The 21696-nt window shown below is 36.7% G+C and overlaps 2 protein-coding genes across 2 annotated transcripts; one reads left to right on the top strand and one right to left on the bottom strand.

Annotated features, from left to right (window-relative positions):
• Positions 1-10144: 10144 nt before the first annotated feature.
• tubb2b (tubulin, beta 2b) lies at positions 10145-13154 on the top strand. The gene is made up of 4 exons (XM_059503187.1): positions 10145-10302; positions 11163-11271; positions 11362-11472; positions 11940-13154. Exons 1-4 carry the CDS (start codon positions 10246-10248, stop codon positions 12998-13000), a joined length of 1338 nt encoding a protein of 445 aa, XP_059359170.1. The 5' UTR covers positions 10145-10245; the 3' UTR covers positions 13001-13154.
• Positions 13155-13875: 721 nt separating this feature from the next.
• On the bottom strand, positions 13876-17773 carry bcl2l16 (BCL2 like 16). The gene is made up of 3 exons (XM_059503188.1): positions 17575-17773; positions 15716-16338; positions 13876-14289 (listed from the first exon to the last, which is right to left on the bottom strand). Exons 2-3 carry the CDS (start codon positions 16181-16183, stop codon positions 14161-14163), a joined length of 597 nt encoding a protein of 198 aa, XP_059359171.1. The 5' UTR covers positions 16184-16338; positions 17575-17773; the 3' UTR covers positions 13876-14160.
• Positions 17774-21696: the final 3923 nt, after the last annotated feature.

Genomic DNA, 21696 nt, shown 5'->3' with positions numbered 1-21696 from the left:
GAATTTTCATCATCATTACACCAGTTATCAAGGTATGTGTGAATTCATACTCACATACACATTTTGATATACGTGGGCAATACTGCTTCAAATACATTTTATTACATAACGTACTCAGACTTTGTCGAACCTCAATTCTGATATGTAGGTTTGCATAATTTCATCAAATCAAAAATGTTTCAATAATTAAATCTACACTCGGAAAAAAGGGGTAAAAGAGCCCTGGTTAAAAGGTCTATTTATGCAATAATATGTACCTTCAAGGCACAAATAAGCAACTGTTAGGTGTACATAATTGTAGATTACATAGATTTTGCATTTTTGGAGGTTACTGTACAAATGGCATCTGCAGGCTAAGTAAGTATGTAAGTAAATAAAAAAATAGTCCTCCATTTTATTTAGTCATTTATCTTTAAGTGACTCTCTGCTGCCCTCTTGCGTTTGGATCCAAACTTTCAGCCTTTATGTATAAAGTAAAATGATGACTTCAGGCATCTGCTGAAGTCTCAGATACCTCAGGACATGTTCAGTCCATGCCTCAATGCATCAGAGCTGTTTTGGCAGCACAAGGGGGACGTCCATGATATTATGGAGGTGGTTTTAATGTATTAGCTTTGTTAGGCTATGCTAGTTAAAAAAATGCTATTGGTCTTAATGCAAGTTAATTAACAGATGTTCTGCAGACTCTTTCTAAATGGCACAACTAAGCACACTGAATGATCACTGTGAAATCTGCTATTTAAATAAACCTGCCTTGGATTCTCACAAACAAATGTAACATGATGAAACTGATTGTTTGATTGCTATCCACCTACAGCACATGATATTTAGTCTGAAGACGAACTATTTTAGAGGAAGTATTTCCATAAATCATGTTTGCGGTCTCATAATTTGCCAATGGATGTCAAAATATTACTTTTACAACACTAGACGGAGCCAATGATTTGGAAAGAAATCTATGCTTACCAAGACTGCATTTATTTGGTCAAAAATTGCAGTAATATTGTGAAATAGGATTATTATTTAATAATATTTCAACATATATATTAAAATGTAATTTATTCCTGTGCATTTTCAGCATCGTTTCTCCAGTGTCACATGATCTTCAGAAATCATCATAATATGTTGATTTGCTGCTCAGTTATTATTGGTTCTCAATTATTAAAAAATAGGGTTTATTCTTAGCAAAGCTGAAAATAGTTTATGCAGTTTAATATTGTTGTAGAAACTATGATTTACATGCTTTGCCATCATATATTATATATTAGACTTAGAAAACAGTTATTTAAAAATTGTTGTACATTTTTATATAATATAGTTTTATTTTACAATGTATATGTATATAATACATTTTTATAATATTATATAATAATACTGTATTCACTGTATTTTAATCAAATAAATGCAGTGTGCATAAGAGACTTTTATTTTTTAACAATTAAAAAAATATATATTTTTTAATCGTAATAGTTCCAAACTTTTGGCCAGAAGTGTTAAAGGGATAGCTCACCCAAAAATGACAATTCTGTCATCATTTACTCACCCTCATGTGTCATTCCTGAAGATATTTTTGAAGATTGCTGTTATCAAACAGTTGGTGGTTGCTATTGACTTCCATAGTAGGAAAAATACTATGGAAGTTTGTTTGATTACCAGCAATCTTCAGAATATCTTCTTTTATGTTCAAAATAAGAAACCATCTCATACAGGTTTGGAACAACATGAGGGTGAGTAAATCATGATAGAATTTTCAGTTTTGGGTGAACTATCCCTTTAAGTCCCACTGCAAATGAATAAGATTGTTTTAACACTAGAGGGAGCTCCAGTCCTTTGTAAGGTAAACCTGGGCGAGGCCTGTCTTACTTCATCTTAGCAGACATGGCATTTCCAACAAATGCTTTCAAATGCCTTCCAGTCATGTCCTAGTCTTGTATTTATACAGCACAAGACATTAGCTGAATACAAATAAAAACCCAGCACATTTCTATTTAACTTTTACAGGTTTAACCTAGGTTTAAATCAATAATTTGTATGAAATGGTAAATGTGCTTTATGCTGGTTGCCGCCAGTGGACCAACAAATATAGCTGGTAATGATTAACAAAGATAATCTTGCTATAAGTATATAAAACAAATAGCCACCATATTGTGTGTACAGCAGATGTCACGTTGGCAGCGTATTACAAATAACTTCCTTCCTTAGATTAGGGAACGGCTCATGGCACACTAATGACCTTTGATATGTAATAATGTCTCGTTATTGATTGAAAAGATGCAAAACCTAATAAGATTCCTTCAACAAATCTCCACAAGGCCTTCAGAACAGGAAGAGCTCGAGCACTAAAAGTCATATGTGTCTTACCATTAGACTTTACATTAAGACAAACCAGTTTCACAAGCATGCTGTTTATCTCCAGTGCTGTGGATCACTGCATCAGTAGATCTTCTGTATCTGCATACATCTGTGCTCTTCTGTCCACGTCTCCAGGGCCTCATCAGCATCGACTGCAGGGAAGAGCAGAGGGGGTGGGACAGTCCACTTGCATTACCATCAGAGCTCATATCCTGCCAGTACTTCCCTAGAGACACTGCAAGAGCAAGACTCAATCAGATGTGGGTAGCTTTAAATGAATCTCAACCCCCACAGCTGTGTGTCTGCATAACTCAATAGCACATAATGCACACTGACCACGGCAAAAGCAAAGAGAGCTGCCGTTTCAGCATGAAAAGGCTCTTTCTTTTGAGCACATCAAAAGAGAGTTAAATATGAAAGGTGATACCATGGATGATTGACTTACATGTCAATGATTTACTACAATAGTGGTGCTCTGCTCATACATATGTAAATCAGCCTCCTGCCATTTTGAGCCTCGATCGCTACAGCTGTTGAGCAAAGCTAATCTCCATCTGCTCTGCCGGTGTACTGATGACTGTTTGAGGATCATTCTGTGGAATCCAAAGCCTAAATAGCTAACATTAGCACTGTTTCCATGCCTAGTACACTGACTACATACACAGCATTTGAAGGCATCATGGCATGCTACATTAAAAAGTTACTTAAAAAGGTAGGGGGAATTAGGATGCCTTCTGAAATTTAAGGCATTGATAAAACAATGTCAGTATAATAATATAATATAATAATACAATTTATTAAATTATTTTTGTCAGCAAGTAAACATAAAATTGATGACATTTAAGACATAATGATGACATTAAAGACATGTACAATGCTACAAAAAATATATGTTTCAAATAAATTTAACTCTTTCAACTTTCACAATCCTAAAAAATAAACTATAGATTAAAAAATATATATATATATGTGTGTGTGTGTCTAATTTTACATTTCAACATTTCACAATATTACTGTTTTCACTGTATTTTTATCAAATAAATGCTGCCTTTGTGAGCATAACTTTCCAAAACATTCAAAAAGCTTATCTTACCGACCCCAGACACGTACATACATACACATATACATGTATATATTCATCTAGTAAGTTTGATGTAACTAAATAACCTGATGTAAAATAGTTAAAATGTAAAAAAATAACATTTAAAAACTATGGTAACACATAATATATTTAACATGAATGATAAACAACAAAATTACTAAAACTTTAACTAAATTTAAAACTAAAACAGAAAATATACAATATCACAATGAATCACAGTACTGCTAAAATAACAGGAGAATGATCAATGAAACTGAAACACTGGAAATCACTTGATATTTGTGTGATGTATTTTATGCTATTCTAAGACTACAATGTTAGCTTAGCATGCTAACATAAAACCCAAGGTTTTGAAACCTCGCTATCATCTCATTCAATCAAAGTTGTCGTTATCTTTCATACACACATACAGCGCAGGAACCTTTCTGTGGAGCTGCTCAGTGTACGAGCTCACCCTCAGTCTGACCTCAAATAATAGGGCAAAAGAGAGGGATGATTATAAGCTTGTTTCTCAGGGGCTCTTAAAACTGATTTACAGAGTTTGAGACCTCCAGCCAGCACTGTATAGAAAGAGCCTAATGTAGTGGTCAAATGCACTTGTAGGTTGTGTGTACGAAGCTCCTCTCAGGCCTAAGCAGTGTCTAGTGTCTAGAACAGCTGACTGTGGGAAGTGCTCTGAAGGATGAGGCCATGACTCAGGCACTGTGTGCTGTGGGGGGGGGGGATTCACTGTACAACAGCCGCAGACACCAGCGCTTTCTACCAACAGTTCCTGAGAAATAAACAACAGTCAGAGCATCTGACGCAGCTGTTTATACTTCACTGCGGTTGTATGTTTTATGTACAGAGGTGAATTACTGATCATGACATATTGATCATGTGCACAGAGGAATCTAATATCATGTGGGATCTGGGAGAACATCTCCATCTACAGTCGATGCTCAGTGAGAAACAGCTGTTCGTATCCAACACTGAGATCTCATGACTAATGAAGTGCTATAGCTGAGCATTAAATCTGTTTACCCTATAAACACACACACACAGAGAGAGAGAGAGAGTCTGTAACAAATCACTAATCTACTTATGATTTAGGAAATTTTTGTAAGATTACTTTTGGAGAAAAGAAGTGTGCTTAACTGTATTGAATGTGTACTTGTATTGTGCTTCAGATCTTACACTTATAAAACACTGTGCTTGCAGACTATATAATAATAGTGAAATAAAAGGCCACTTAAAGGAGCATTGCGTAGGTTCTGAAATTTCTAACCGTTACTGACACCTGTGGCCGTTAGAGGAACTGCAGCCAATCTCATGCTCGTTCTCAGTGCGCACGCTCTTTTTACGAGGAGTGTCCGTGGGTGTCTGAATTGTGCTGGAGGCTGGTCGCTTCTTTCATCCGAAGAGTCCATTTGAAAACACTATTGCCGCTGCTTACTATAATAGCTGGCGTGCCGTACGGTTGTAAGCCCAAATAGACGAGAACGCGCATGACGTCACATTTTGTGAATTTTTGCGCCAATTCGGGCCCGACTCCTCCACACACAATTGAGCCTACAGGCTGATAAAGGCAACCGTGGTGGACAGTCGAGGTGTCTCTATCTTAAAGATTTTTTTTAAGTGAAAACCTCCACATAGCTCCTTTAAGTGTATAGAGGCACTTTCATGACTTAAGTAAACTTTTAAAAAGTTCTCTTTGTAATAATGTAAAAATCGAACGTTTTACTTCAAAGTATATTTTAGTTATTTTATAATCTTTGGTTGTGCTTTATAAGTTAACTTATTTTGATGTGTTAAAGCACATCTAAGTATTATTGATTCGAATTTGAATTGCATTGTGTTATTTGATATTTCATTTTAAGTTTGTTTTAAATGTACTTTGTACTAAACTTCATTACAAATGTGTAACTGTAAATATATTTCAATACATGACATACAAGTCTCAATAGAAATGACATTATAGTGTGTTTTAGTACATTCAGCTGTACACTAAACCATATTTCAAAGACAATAGAAGTAATTAATTATGGTTTTATAAAGCACTCTTAAGTTCAACTAACTAAATTTAATATCAATTTAAACTAGAATATATTTTTATTTAATTGTAAATTATATGCAATTAAGTGTCCAAAAACATTACATTCAGTGCATGCTCAAGTATATTATTATTTCTGTAACAAGTTTTCTTTTTTAAAAGTATGCTAGAGTATACTTATTTTTCACAAAGGTCTGATTTGCAATGCTAATACTAAAAAGTAATGACTGTTACTCTCTACCTGATATGGTTTTGTGTACAGTTATTATAACCCTTTAATTATTTGATGATAAGATAATAACTATATTTTTCGAACTTCAGAGGAAATGTGAGTGCTGCTTGTCCGTAGAGAACACACTGGCAAATGTTAGAGACAGACAAGACACTGCTAGGTTCCAAAAAGATTTCCCCAAAAGGTTGGCTCCTTAAAGAAACATTTAGCCAGCACTAGCATGGTTCCCTGGAAGGACATATACTGAGTCAGGGATGATAGACATTCAGTGTGTCACGTCGAGGGATCTCTGATAAGACAGACGGCCAACAGAAGGCCTGACATTTCAATAAAACCAAACCACTGTAACATGTCCTCACATGGCTCTGTACTGCTGATTTCCAGTAGTTAAAAAGTACTAACAGAACTAGAATCAGTGCAACGACTTAAATGTTCCAGGTTCGGCTGCCTCGCTGCATAATTCATTTTGCAACCAAAATGCTTTTGCGAAAGAGCTGAATTAAAGGAGAAGTGGTGTGAGAAGGAAAAGACACAAGTCCTTTTATTTACTTCCTCTTTTACAAAACAGCATTCATCCCCTTGCGTAAAGAAATGTACTTAGTTGTGCTGCGTGTGCACTGAAAATATTTTAATGTTTTTTTTAAACTGTACTTTCAGATCATATATTATTACTGAAATGAAAGGCCACTTGTAATGACACTCTCATGACTTTCATGTTTCATTTTAGAAAGCGCACTTTAATGACACATTAAAAGTTTCACTTAAATTTACAGTTGAAATCATTATGTTTTATTAATCTTTTAAAGCGCTTTAAAGATAAACACTTATCGTTATGTGCTGACTAACCTTCTAAAGCACAGTTAAGGGACTTGATTAACATTAACTGTAGTTTGTTATTTGATATTAAATACATTACTTGTGAACTGAAAGTAACGTTTTGACACGTAATTGCATGTTATTTGCAATTAAAATAAAATGTATTAGTTAAGATTTATATTATATATGCAACCTTTTCAACCTTTTTTATGCTTTTCATACTTTTCTGGACCTTGACACTGTTATTTACTTGGCAGTCTATGGAACAGTCACAGGCCTCCTGGATTTCATCCAAAATATCTTAAATTATGCTCCGAAGACAAAAGAAGCTTTTACGGGTTTGGAACGACAAATTTTGTGGTGGAGTATCCCTTAAAGTACTTATTTATATGCAATTTTATAATTCTATTGTACTGCGTTTGGTAAATTAAAATATACTTCAACATTTCCTTTGAAACTTTTATATCACGCGTTTGTAAATACTAATTCTAAATGATGAAGTTGCAATTAGATACACTTCAAATATATTAACCTAAAAGTATATATTTTTATATAATAAGCACTTATTTTAAAAGTATCATAAAGTCTACTTATTTTTTCAGAAGGGTCCCTAAGATTTCATTAATGAATGTTTGATTTTTCCATTTTAAAAGGATCCCAGGATGTGTTTGTCTAGACAGGAGTGAAGAGAGACAGATAGACAGAGTGCAGTTAATGTCTCAGCATAATGTATTTAATGCTATTTTCTGCAACACTAGATGGCCACTCCACTGGAAACCCATTTGACTTCTGAAATTTCAAATATTTCCAAGTGATATAAGATACTGTATAAAATGTAGTGCAGCATATGGTGAATTGATTGGATTATAACTATCTGACTGTTGGTTGACATTATCGAATAGCCTGTGTGGGGCAAAACAAAAGTCATTTCAGAGGAATAACCAGTTTTAAAATTTGATTAAAGTTGTGATGAATTGGACAGATCTCCATATTGTTATGCATATCTGAGTAAAAAGGATTATTGAAAGGCGGGGACTTTTTTTCTATGCATCACCAGTTAAATTGATTTTGAGATGTCCTCTCCTGCGTTAGAAAATGAACATAAGCTTGAAGTTGATTGTGTTTTAAGTAAAATAAATGATTGGAGAAGTCCAGAATACATCACCAAAAGATCAGTTATGAAATTGTTATTAAACAATATGAGGTGACAAATTATTTTATAAAATGACACTCTTACATGAATATTTTTTGTACAATAAAATCTACAACATGCACGACTGCGAGCATACATGGCATGTTAACTTCAAAGGGTATTCAGTATGAGAGAAGCTGACACAACAGAGCAGTAAAAACAGATGCCCGTCTGATATATTAGATCTAACAAATATGTCAGACATGATAAAAACGAAAATATCTATTTACAAATATGTATGCAGCCTTTGACTTCTCCTGCACCCTAAGCAGTCAGAATGATGTCTTTGTTCACCCAGTTCTCCACCCTCTTTAACTCACACGTTCCCTGGGAAATAGGTCCATCAGATTTCTTACTTTCAAAATCAAAGAAGAGTTAGGCCCTTTGAGGCTCATTCTTCATGGTTCTCTCATCAGGGCGCAATTTCTTATATATCTTTGTGTTGGAGATAAGAATATTATGGGTCAAATGGATTTGGAATGACAAGAGGGGGAATACATTATTGCCAATATAGATTTTTCCCCCCCTATTTAATCCTAACTGGAAAGTTGAACTCATTAATACTGAAAGAGCTTCACGAATCACTGCCATGACTCAGCTAAGTGCTCTTGTTCTGTAAGTTACTCACTCTAATTAACCTATTTTTATAGTCACGATTAAGTGTACTGAGTTAGTGAAACAACAGGAGAACAGTACGTAAGTAGCCTCTTTTCGGATTATACAAATCAGAAAGACATCAGTGTGCCATCTGCTTCTGTAACAGTATCTGCAATCTTATCTGGGCAGGCCTGTAAAATCCCCTGAGGACTTTGCCCATGATACAGCAGGAGGCCTGGGGCAAACTCTCATTCTCTCAGTCTAAGTCATAGCAACTGTGCCAATGTGGATTATATTACCGTGCATTCTCTCTCCTACAGTCAGATTGCTTTTTAATAATACTGCACCCAAACCAGAACTGTGTCTGTCTGTGAAACATGAACATCTCTTCTTCACTTTCACACATTCACACACTAAACTTTTGATCATTTATTTTTGAGAATAACTGAAAAAGGGCTTCTATTTGACAAAATATTAATAGACATCATAAGCCCATTGTATACTGCTTTATATCTGGCTCTGACAAGGGTGCTTGCAGGGTTCACCCATAAATGTAGAGATTCTGTCAAAATTCTGTCATTAATTACTCACCCTCATGTTGTTCAAAAACTGTAGGACCTTCCTTCATCTTCGGATCACAGATTAAGATATTTTTGATGAAATCCGAGAGCTCTCTGGCCCTTCATAGACAGCAACACGATTTAAAGTTGTTATTTTTGTTTTCTTTGCACACTTAAAGTATTCTCGTAGCTTTGTAAAGTTAAGGTTGTACCACTGATGACACATGGACTATTTTACCAATGTCCTTACTTTATGTTTCATGTCCTGAGAACAATCCCTTTAATTGTTTTGAATTATACACTTGTAGTGTACTTCAAATCGAATGCGATATTAATGAAATAATATAATAATAATATAATGGCATATTATATTAATGAATATAATATAATATAATATAAAATATAATGAAATAAAAACCGCTTAAGTATACTTGAGAATTCACGTTAAACAAGTTCACTTATTTTGAAATGCTGACTAATACAAAACACATTTTTAAAGACATTGAAGTATATAGTCAGTACACTCAGCAGTTTAATTCTTTAACCTCATTTCAAAGACAATAGAAATAATTATGAAATTACATATAAAGATGTATGTCCAGCTTAATTTGCACAACAAAACATCTAATTACATGTATTTAAATTTAAACTATAATACCCTTTTACAATTTAATTGCAATTAGCATGCAATTCTGTATTCTGCAATTCTGTACATACAATTCTGTATGTAAACGTATTCTAAACTGCGCGAGTTATGTGTTTGTTTGTTAAATATTCTATTCTACAGTCTCTTACACAGTTTTATTTTAGTGTTATAATATTTAGCCATTACGTGCATAGTAAATATAATGTTACATTTTACTTCCTGTTATTATTCCGAGCTGTTTAGATTGAGCCTTGGCACGCAGAACATTTGAGAGCCGTAAATAACCAAGCGTTTGTGTGCGATTTACAGCTTCATTATAGGATTTTGCTTCATGTCATCTATTTTATATATATATATATATATATATATATATATATATATATATATATATATATATATATATATATATATACATATATATAAAAAACAAAGTACTGTCGTAGAAAATCATACGTTGACATCAAAATTGACTGACACTCGAGGAGGGCTAATCAGCGTCCCTTGCCTCTACTGTGATTGGTCAGACAGACACATATGGGCGGGCTCTAGAAGGACAGCTAACGGCGTGCTGATACCATAGGCTGAAACACACTAACCTTGTGTCCAGGGCGGGGCGGGAGTGTATTTATATGGGGGAAGTTTTCATTCTCAGCCAGTTGAAGAAAGAAAAAGGCGTAACGTGACCACCTTCTCGGATCTTCTAATTCAGAGTAAAAATGAGGGAAATCGTGCATCTTCAAGCCGGACAATGCGGTAACCAGATCGGAGCCAAGGTCTGTTTTTATCTTTTAAATGTGCAGTTGTTAGTTTATATATTAGACTGTGTAAAAAACTAAATATTGCGTTTTCTTTAAGATATTTGTGAAAGAGTTAACTTTAGTCATATTTTATCTTATGTACCGTTATTGCACGCTGTTGTCCATTATCAACCACCTAAAACGGATGTTCTGATGTCGTTTGAATGAAATCTAGGTCAACCATGCGCTTCCTCATTAGAGTTTTCTTTTGTTACACTGTGAAACGCTTGGGAAAATTAAAAAGACAACGAAATTGAATAATAGTTTCAGAAATGTGTACGTTTACGCCAACTGTTAGTTCTGACCGGCGTCTGTCTGGAGCTTCCCTTTGTGAGATTCACTGCAGTGCGACAAAAGGAAGTACCGTTAAAAGCCTGTACCGAGTACAGCCATAGCTTTTTTATTTATTTATAGTAATTGCATTAAATATTACCTGACTAAGATAAAACCACTTAAATCTACTAAAGATAATTTTAAAAATGTATATAAAAAAATCAATAAAATGGGTGCTCAATAAAACGGTTAACTTGTAAAGGCGACGGAAACGAATCTCAGCCAACCGGCGTGTGTGGCGCGCGCGCGCAAGATTTGGGCGGGAGGAGTTTGATACGAAATCTGCGTGGGCGTTTGTGAACAGTTGGCGCCTTTTGTGAGACCCACGCGGTGAATATTTGAAAAGTGCCGTTTTAGTGAAATATTTCAGTGCACAATGTAAACGAATAAAATGTTGTTTTTAAATCTGACGTGTATGAATAACACTATGAATTGTTGCGTGTAGTTTTACATTAAATCCTTTGAATTCCAGTCTTCTAATATTATCTATTTATATTCTTTAGTTCTGGGAGGTTATCAGTGATGAACACGGTATTGATCCCACCGGCACATATCATGGCGACAGCGACCTCCAGCTCGATAGGATCAATGTCTATTACAATGAGGCATCAGGTACATCCACATCAATACTGCGCACTGAGAGTGCACATGTCATTAGGGAAAACCATTTTGTCTTTCTAACCCCGTTTTGTAATCTTTTAGGAGGCAAATATGTGCCCCGTGCAGTGTTGGTGGATCTGGAGCCTGGTACCATGGACTCCGTGAGATCTGGACCCTTCGGTCAGGTCTTCAGGCCAGACAACTTTGTTTTTGGTGAGTTTTTTTTTTTTTTTTTTAAAGAAATGCCATTTGTGACCCTGGAGCACAAAACCAGTCATAAGTAGCACATGTATATTTGTAGCAATGGCCACTAATACATTGTAAAGGGCAAAATTATACATTTTTATTTTATTCCAAAAATCATTAGGATATTAAGTAAAGATGAAGTTCCATGAATATATTGTACGTTTCTTACTGTCAGTATATCAAAACTTAAATTTTGATTTGTAATATGCATTGGTAAGAACTTCATTTAGACAACTTTAAAGGTGGTTTTCTCAATGTTTCAGAGATTCCAGGTTTTCAAATAGTCCACCAAATATTGTCCTATCCTGACAAAACCATACATTGATGGTTTAAATTCTAAAAAAAATAAAAAAAGACTCTTATGGCTGGTTTCAGGATCACATTTATGCTAAAATTGCGGATGTGAAAATTAAATGCGTTGCCTATTGCAACAGGTCAGAGTGGTGCTGGAAACAACTGGGCTAAAGGCCACTACACGGAGGGAGCGGAGCTGGTGGACTCCGTCCTGGATGTGGTTCGAAAAGAGGCCGAGAGCTGTGATTGCCTGCAGGGCTTCCAGCTCACGCACTCTCTCGGTGGAGGCACCGGCTCTGGCATGGGCACCCTCCTCATCAGCAAGATCCGTGAAGAGTATCCCGACCGCATCATGAACACCTTCAGTGTGGTGCCCTCACCCAAAGTGTCCGATACTGTAGTAGAACCATACAACGCCACGCTGTCTGTCCACCAGTTGGTGGAGAACACAGACGAGACCTACTGCATCGACAATGAAGCTCTGTACGACATTTGCTTCCGCACCCTCAAACTCACCACCCCGTCATACGGTGACCTCAACCATCTCGTCTCTGCCACCATGAGCGGAGTCACCACCTGCCTCAGGTTCCCCGGCCAGCTCAACGCAGATCTACGCAAGCTGGCTGTAAACATGGTGCCCTTCCCTCGTCTCCACTTCTTCATGCCTGGCTTCGCCCCTCTCACCAGCAGGGGGAGCCAGCAGTACCGTGCACTGTCCGTTCCCGAACTCACGCAGCAGATGTTTGACGCCAAGAACATGATGGCCGCCTGTGACCCGCGTCATGGACGCTACCTCACCGTCGCCGCCATCTTCCGCGGCCGCATGTCCATGAAGGAGGTGGACGAGCAGATGCTCAACGTTCAGAACAAGAACAGCAGCTACTTCGTCGAATGGATCCCCAACAACGTCAAGACCGCCGTCTGTGACATCCCGCCCCGTGGGCTCAAGATGGCCGCCACCTTCATCGGCAACAGCACGGCCATCCAGGAGCTGTTTAAGAGGATCTCAGAGCAGTTCACAGCTATGTTCAGGCGCAAGGCTTTCCTGCATTGGTACACCGGAGAAGGTATGGATGAGATGGAGTTCACAGAGGCCGAGAGCAACATGAATGACCTGGTGTCCGAGTACCAGCAGTACCAGGATGCCACCGCAGAGGAGGAGGGCGAGTTTGAGGAGGAGGGAGAGGAAGAGCTGGCTTAAGTCTCTTCATATACGTGTCGTCTTCCAGGCTGTAACATTTTGCTCATGTATAAGGAAACAAACAAAAAAAAAACGTTCCAAAGCTCAATTTTCTTTGTCTGTTCTTGTCTCTTGTTTGTACAGATGTCATTAAAGGCTTTTTCTTCTGTTAAAATGTCTCTCTCTTCATTTCTTTAATTTGCAGATATAAATGAACCAATTATTTGAGCCCATCCTCATTCTTCACTGGTCACGTACACTGGCATGTCCTTGTCAAACCTGTTGGGATTGCCTCTAGACATCACATGAATTAACTGATCTCATGAAGAAAGCTTATTTATGTTACCAGTCTGAAGTTTCAACCGTCACTAATTATGTAACATCCATATATGCAAATTATATAACAAATAATGACATTTGTAAATATTGGTTTATTCATTTTTAACATTACACTGTGTATATTTATCTGCTATGAATATGAAATGAACTGATTTTTTTTTTTTTTGTACAATTGATGTCCATTTAAGAAGTTATCGAACCTAATATCATAAAAGGGAGTTCTATAGTGCCCAGAAATGTTACATTAAATTTGATGTATTTATATATATATATTACAGTTGTGGACAATCTCAAACAACTTTAATAATGAAACTGAGTAAAAACAAGCAACATATATAAACACACAAAACTATAGCGTCCAAGAATCTTTTACTCATTCTCACGTCTTTCCAAACCTATAAAACACAAGAGATGATAATGTGAAAAGGTTCAAAGGAAATATGATCTTACAGGTTTGGAATGACACTAGAGTGAGGAAATGACGGAATATTACTTTTAGAACTATGTAAAAATAACATCAAAGGGTCTCTGACGTAATGAGAAACATTTCAGGCATGTGCGGTCAAAATGTTTTAATTGGTATTTTAACATGAATATTAGCTTCGGTAAAATTAAGTCATAACTATATTTGTCCAGCACAGAATAATTAGAGCTGTTTTAACTGGAAACAACTGTTGATAACATGGTATTTATTAACAAGGGATTGGTTATTTTTCATAGTTATTATATAACAATTTGTGTTAATAGCTTAAAAACCAGTAAATCGGTTGACTTAATCTTACCACAAACCAAGCGAATCATGAATGTCCTTATTACATTTTCTCAGCAGATGTCGCAGTTGTCTAAGTTGTTCTTCTCCATAGGAAGTAGGCTAAGATCCCCACACCAAGCAGGAGCAGAGACCAGCAGCACACCTTCATCACCTGGTCCTCGAGATTCTGCTTCTCGCCGAACCGACTGATAAAACCTGACTGGGAGCAATATTAGATATAAGACATAATTATTACTATAAATATCAACATAATCCAAATTATTTTATACGAATAAGTAAACTATTTCCTGTGAAAGTGCGATACTTCCCGATCATTTAACAGCCAGACGTCTGTAAATAACTAGATGACTTGTCCGCTGAACGGTAAAACTACCTGTACCAGTGTATTTGATTACAGTAATTGATTTAAATGATATGATGACAAATGCCAGTTTGCAATATTAAGCAGCACATAAAGCAGGCTACTGTTTTTGTAAAGCTCAAATAAATGGGGGGGAAAACTCAAATAACTGGAAGCCTCGCCCTTCCGCGCCGTTCTTACGCTAAAATAAATAGGTGTTAGTTTATTGCAGCACTAAGTATCTTCTAATTTAGACATTTTTAGGTAGGCTACTCAGTATAATATGAATAAAAAGATGTCCTATGAAGATTGCTCAAATCAAGGCAGTAAGCACAGACGTTTCTGTGGGCCGCGCCGTCCGCCATATTGTAACGGTCTACTTGACGTCATTCACCATAGTATTCACTGAATATTCGAAGGATGCCACTATCCTGCACAGAACGGCTCTGTGAGAACCTACAGTATGGCGAATGACGTCAAGTTGACCGTTCCAAGATGGCGGCCGCATCTTGGAACGAATGGGGCGTCTATACATATCTATGGCAGTTACCACTTGGATTATATCACCTAATGTGCATATTCTAAAGAATACAGGCTTCACCAATGGCTGTCATATTACACAATGACTTTTTTTTTCTTTGTGCATTTTCTGTGCTTATTTTGCAACAAAGTATACTTTTTGCAAAGCACATTACAATAATACAGTGGTGGACAGTAGTGAAGTATTTTTACTTTACTCAAGCAAATTTAAAAAGTATTTGTATTTTCTCAGAGTGTTTCTTTGGAAAACTTTACTTCACTACATTCCAAAGCATAATGTCATAGCCTACTTTTTACTGCACTACATTTCATAAATTAAAGTTGTTGTTGTTGTTGTTGTTGTTTACCTTTAATAGCCTACTTAAGAACATTAAAAATGTAGTACTTTCTTTTACTCAAGTAAATCTTTGAATCACTGTTATTTGAGTAAAAGTAAGAAAGTAATGAATTTCTAATGTATAAGTATTAAATAATATTTAATATGAAACAGTGGAGTAAAAAGTACAATATTATGCTTTGGAATGTTGTGAAGTTATGTTTTCTAAAGAAAAACACTGAAAAGTGCCAATTCTGCAGGAAACTTCTTAAAACAACTTACTAGTCCAGATTTCACTCCATTATATTCGAAGCTCCTGATTCAGCTAGCATCTGGTGACAATAATGAATCATCATAATAAATCAGAATGAAGCCAAATGGGTCCTGAGGCTTAACGAGAAGAGACCTGCTTCGACCCCTGACACTTACCCATCCTCCTCTGTCCCTGATCTCGGGGCAGATGACCCTCTCTACGTAGCTGCCCACGCACTCCTGAATCTGAGGCAGGATATCAGACATGCCCTTCTCCTGGCAGTGCAGTGCCAGCTGTCCAGAGAGAACAAACACAGACAGCACGGCGCTCCAGGCGAGCTCTCTACGTCGTGTGGGTGCAAAGTGCTCATCCAGAATGGAAACGAGGGTCGAGCAGGCTGTTCGGTCTGTCACGTCCTGGAAAACACGCGGCCAGCGGCGAAAGAAGATGGGGAAGCGAGTGAGCAGCTCATCTCCAGCGTGACGCAGGGCGGCCGTGGCACGGGATGGTGCTGGACCCACCAGGACGCCTGGTTTGGCTGTCACATAGTTGATATAGTCATATGCCATCAGGTAGGCCTCACGCACTAATTGGTCAGGACTATTGAGGCCTCGGCCAATCACGGCTTTATCTGACAGTCCCATGACCTTAAATAACAACAATCTGCCCTCAAGAGGGAGGCAGTGTCGATGTCCAAACTCTGCCTCTCTTTAGTACCCACTCATTTTAGATGTTTAGGTCACATTCCATGCCATGGTTCGTACATAAACTGTCATTAGTAATCTGCACTCAGTGATTGCTGTGAATAAAGAGAAAATTCAAGATCAGATACTTCTGTTAATAAATGATGTCAATGCCCCACTTTGTCCAAGACATTGGTAACAAGGCACATCTGAATTCAGTCATAGTATCACACCCTGTCTGCTGAGATCAATTCATCTGACTGATCTGATGATACCACTGTTTTATGACTCTGTGGTCACTGGTCTGTGAGTAAGTGTACCTTTCTGACCAACCTTTTCCACTTTTGATGTCATTTGTAGCACTAAATTTGTATGAAAGTAATTAAATATTTGCTTACATCTTTATTTAAGTGTTTTTTTAGGCATTTCAATTTAGATTATATTAAGATTATATTAATTTCACTTCATAGATGCATTAATTTGAACTCACTGGGGCCCCCTGGAAGTTTGTTGAGACCCCCTAGTGGGCTCTAGCTCCATGGGTCACTCTTAAAAAATGAATGCTCTTTACTGGCATTGATGGTTTCATGAAGCAACTTTAAAATCTATTGAATATTTCCATTGCACATAAGTTCTTTATAGTGGAAGATGGTTTTTCAGATAATTAATTAGAAAACATGGTTCTTTTATGAATTGCTCACTGAAAGGTTCAATGGGAAACCAAACATTATTCTTTAATGGCATTGCTGTGAAAACTGGCTCAATGATATCTTTAAATTTCTGTATTAAAATACATCTTGATTTTATTTATTATTATTCAATTCTTGAAAATGTCATCATAAAGTAGTCTGACCTTATTGGCATAATATAAATATATATATAAGTCTCTTAAAATGTCAGATCTTTATATGACAGTATTTGTTTAGGTTGTGATATGGTGGTGTAAAAATAAAGTGATATTCATGAATTAATAGTTTGTGATGTTTTTAAAAAACTTTTTATACTTTGAAAAGTACATTTAAAACCTTTATGAAAATAATGAGATGTGTATATGCACATGCATTGTCGAAAACCATATAACGCCAACATGAGTAGAAAGAACATGGCACATGCGTTTACATAAAAAAAAAAAAGATTTCACCCTTTTCTTTATCATCGTTACTCTTATTTGTCATTGACTTCAAGCAGTATTCAAGGAAATAAAAATGAGTTAACCTGGCAAATAAAGTAAACTAGTCGATTATTCAAAAGAAGAAGTGTCTCACTGAAGTGTCAGGATTAATGCATTACAATAATCTAGTGAAAGGAAATATCAAATTCACACACGCCGCAGCGAAGGCCTGGTGACTCACCCTTCTTGCGCAGAACTGAATCCTGCCACAGCCAAACAATCAGGATTAGTTAACAGCTGATAGAAGTACAGTGTCCTACTGGAGATTCTCTAGAGTGAGCTGATGTCTGTGAGATTTACATGTGCATGTCGTTGTCCGGCTCAGAATATATTTAGTTCCCTTGTCTGTAACAGATACTGTTTGCATGCTCAGTCATTTGGGAAATGACACCAGGACTCTGTCCTGCATGACTACAGCTATAAATACTCCACATGTAGCTGCTATAACCCGCTGTGCCTTTCACTAGTGTGTTTGTCTAGAAAATAATATCAGGCTATACTTTGCATTGTAATTGAGCTATATTTGAGAAAGACTAAAACTTTTACAGGTGAAAATCTACCAAAGTCCATGGTGTGTGACACACTTGCTAGCCAGTTTGATTTATAAATTATTTAAAAGATATTATCAATTAATAATAAGCTGTTCATAAAATTATGAAGGGCAATGAATAACAAGCAATGAATAATTTGTGTTCTGAAGTCACTGTTTTTATTTTTTGGTTTTATTGTATTTATTTATTTATCTAGGTTCTGCACACAGTGATTGAATGTCTTTTCATTACATTAAATATGAATGCAAGTGGCATTTTCCTTAAACAAATGTTGCATGAAAAACTCTTTAAGATTGATAGGCTTCATACATAATAAAGTTCACAGCATATGTTTGCGGTTGCCACTGGCTCTGATATTTTGTATCTAACGAAATTACCGTAAAAACTCAAATAAAAGCCTGGGCCTTTATTTACCTGAACTGCAGAAGGTAACAGGCTTTTATTTGAAGCAGGCTTTTATTAGAGGCAGGCCTTTATTTCTAATTCCATCTGTTTGATAAGTAATTGTTTTAAATAACCCGTTTTAAATTAAAAGCGATAGCGTTCCAGTGGACAGAGATCATAACATTAGCACTGAATCAGTTCAGAATCAATCACCAAAAGAATCAGTTCGGTTCAGACCCTACAGTCTATGGTTCAGACGCGCTCTGTGTTTGTTTGCTTCACGCTGAAACACGCATGCGCAGTATCATCAGCTCCTCGGTGTTGACCACGCCCCCGGCCACTAAGAGGCCCGGCGTTTATTTGACTACCGGTTTTTATTTGAGGAATTACGGTACCTACTGTATAGGCTATGTTAAACCTTAACCATGTTATATTGAAATTAATGCAATGAAAACTAGGCTCTGGGGGATAGATGATAGCATGCACTTTAGAAAGCCTAGATCATGAAATGACTTTCAAAACTATTTAATGAGGGTGTTGTCTACTGAATGTTCTTTTAGGAAAGACGTTTCGCCAGCAGAACAATCGCTGTTGTTAAACAGCAGTCCATTGAACGCGTAGTTTATCACTCACCAAGATATCTATGATCACTCACATGGGCTACTCGTTTTACATTCCTGTCAAAAAATAAATACTACGCTATCCTGACTAAGGTTTAACTAGACTACTCATATACCTGCCATCAAAACAATTGGTAGTACAGAAGTCAGAAATGTATTTTTTTTAACCATTATGATTAAATATATTCGTACTTGAGGTACTGCATGGTCTGATTGGATGTTTTAAAAGAAACATAACCCCAAAAATAAACTCCTCAAGCCAGACTTTTACCAACCACTAGGGGGCATTGTTATACTTATAAATAGGCTTCACAGTGCCCTCCAAAACCAGTCCAATATCTTTATCTAATTGTTTTACTGAATGCATTTAAACTGTGATAATTAATGAATAATTAACATCACCCACATAGCTTTTCAAGTATTTACTATGTTCATACAGTGTATGGTAAATTGGTTTAATAAGACTAGACTTAATGATTCTAGGTGTACTAGTTTGTAGCTATATAATTCAGTATGAAACACAATGTGATATTCTAAGGGATAAAAACAACTTAATTTGAGATTTACAAAATATCTCTTTATTTATTAAACGTTTCAAATGGATTGTTAATGTGTTGTGAAATTTTAAAATGGAATGCATTGCACTGTTCTGGAGGCTCCTTTCTGCACTATATTGGTCTCTCTCAATTGTGTTTATTAATTAAAATGATTACCCTCCGTATTTAAATGATTGAGCTCGATTTGCAAAGGGGCTTGCATGCTGTTTCGGAAAATACTGTGGAGAGCGTAAGAGTGTGCGCGTGCACGACGACTCCATTAAAAGAAGTTATCAAGCGCGAAAGATTGAGAGCCTTCGTCAAATTCTTGACCGGTCCACTTTAAAACCCCGCGAATAATCGGTGATTATTTTCTCATTTCGGGGCCTCTGTGGTTTATGGGTTATTTTAAAAGGCTTTTAATTTCCTGTCCAGTGCAGGGTGCTCAGATGTGTCTGTGTGTGCGCGCGAGGGATTTATGTTTTTTTTTTTTTTTACAGCGTTCTGTGCTCAGCTCTGGGCTCGTGTGTCATGGAGCATTTTAACACGGAGCTCATTTCCTGGAGCAGCTAAGATAGAGATCAAAGCCTTTGCTTGCTCCCACTGCTGAGTGTGGGACAGTCTGGGAGGTGTGTGGGTCTGCTGCACGTTTAAACCTTGCTCCCCACAGCTCCACTGTGTCATCAGCTTTCTCCCATATTGGGCTCATATCGTTCATTGTTTTACCTCGTGTTAGTACTCTCTCTGCTCTAAATCAGGATAATTCAATTTTGGGACTGAATGACACAACCGTACTGGCATGTCCATCTTTTATATACGATGGTCTCTGGCTCAGCGCACTGACTGCAGAAGATATTTTCCTCTCATTACAGATTGTATTCTGGTTTTATTTTACATAGCAACACTGGGATGCTTTATATTTTCAAAAACCTTATTATGCCAATATTCTGAATAGGGCAATGGCATAGGCTATATATAGTGTGCTCATTGGTCAGATTGTGTTCCTCTATAACTGTGAGTTAAACATACCACCTTTTATAAGTAATCAATGCAGAAATCCATCACTCATGTTATATTGAAAAGACATGAGTGAGAATTAATGAGATGATTAAATTAGTCAAAAAAGTAAAAAAACAAAAAAATATTTTTAATCCCACGAGTGGACACACACACACACACACACACACACACACAAATGGAATCGGCCTATTCCAGTGTAGTTGTGGAAACTATTGGAGCAAAATATGAACCATAATTGGGGAAATAAGTCACACAAAAAATGTCCAAAACTGTACCTTTTGGTTGCAACAACTGATCATTGGAGCAATACCAATAAAGGGACTTCATGGACCTTTGGACCTTATTGCACTAAAAGGTTCATATTAAAGATGATCTCCGCATCACTGTAGTGCCATTTTGGAGAATATGAGCTGAACGCAGGAAGGGTATGCTTTTCTGTATCAGTTGTTTTCATTCAAATCAAAGCATAAATACATGTAGAAACGTATCCTTGTGTTCTCCAGGTTTTCATCTAAAGTATGTTAAATTTTGTTCTAAAGACAAACAAAGCTTTTCCGGGTTTGGAACGACATGGGGGTAAGTGATAACTGACAAAATTTTCATTTTGAGGTGGAGTATCCCTTTAGGGGAACATAGTACCCTAATGCACCTTTAGTGGTAAGGTTATTTATTGAAGATTACTGAAGATGATGTTTTTCACATTTTACCTAGTTTTACCTGTGAGTTTAGTAAACATGACAACTTTGACACTACTGTTTCATATTGTCTGTAAAAATGAACACCAAAACAACACGTTCTTTGAGACAACTTTGACAAGCCTTTTTGTTTAGTTCCTTGCAGATCTATAATGTTTTTATTGTGTGCAACCTTTTTCCATTTACTGTGATTACTGAAATGGGTTAGAAGATATTAATAATCTTTTTTTGTGACACAGAGGGAGGGAAAGAGAAGAAGGTATAAAAGAATGAGCGAGTACACCTCACTGGATGAGCATGTCTGATTTGATAGAGAGAAGAGTAGGGAGTCTCTGCAAATTACAGGATGTTTTTATTAGAGATCGACCGATATGGGTTTTCTATAGCCGATGCCGATGTTTAGAGGTCAGGGTCAGCCGATGGTCGATATGTGCTGCCGATTTTTAGGGCCGATATCTTGAAGTTTTCCCCTTCATTTGCATGCTAAAATGTCACAC

This window comes from Carassius carassius, chromosome 21, assembly GCF_963082965.1.
Source record: "Carassius carassius chromosome 21, fCarCar2.1, whole genome shotgun sequence".
Lineage (NCBI taxonomy): Eukaryota > Metazoa > Chordata > Actinopteri > Cypriniformes > Cyprinidae > Carassius > Carassius carassius.
This window is presented reverse-complemented; position numbering and strand designations above follow the sequence as displayed.

What these genes read in the sequence shown, in the direction of transcription:
- tubb2b (XM_059503187.1), top strand. Translation starts at nt 10,246, where the DNA reads ATGAGGGAAATCGTGCATCTTCAAGCCGGACAATGCGGTAACCAGATC. An exon ending in CTATTACAATGAGGCATCAG is followed by an intron (nt 11,272 to 11,361) that starts GTACATCCACAT and finishes GTAATCTTTTAG; the next exon opens with GAGGCAAATATGTGCCCCGT. An exon ending in GCCAGACAACTTTGTTTTTG is followed by an intron (nt 11,473 to 11,939) that starts GTGAGTTTTTTT and finishes CTATTGCAACAG; the next exon opens with GTCAGAGTGGTGCTGGAAAC.
- bcl2l16 (XM_059503188.1), bottom strand. Translation starts at nt 16,183, where the DNA reads ATGGGACTGTCAGATAAAGCCGTGATTGGCCGAGGCCTCAATAGTCCT. An exon ending in TCAGGGACAGAGGAGGATGG is followed by an intron (nt 14,290 to 15,715) that starts GTAAGTGTCAGG and finishes TATTGCTCCCAG; the next exon opens with TCAGGTTTTATCAGTCGGTT.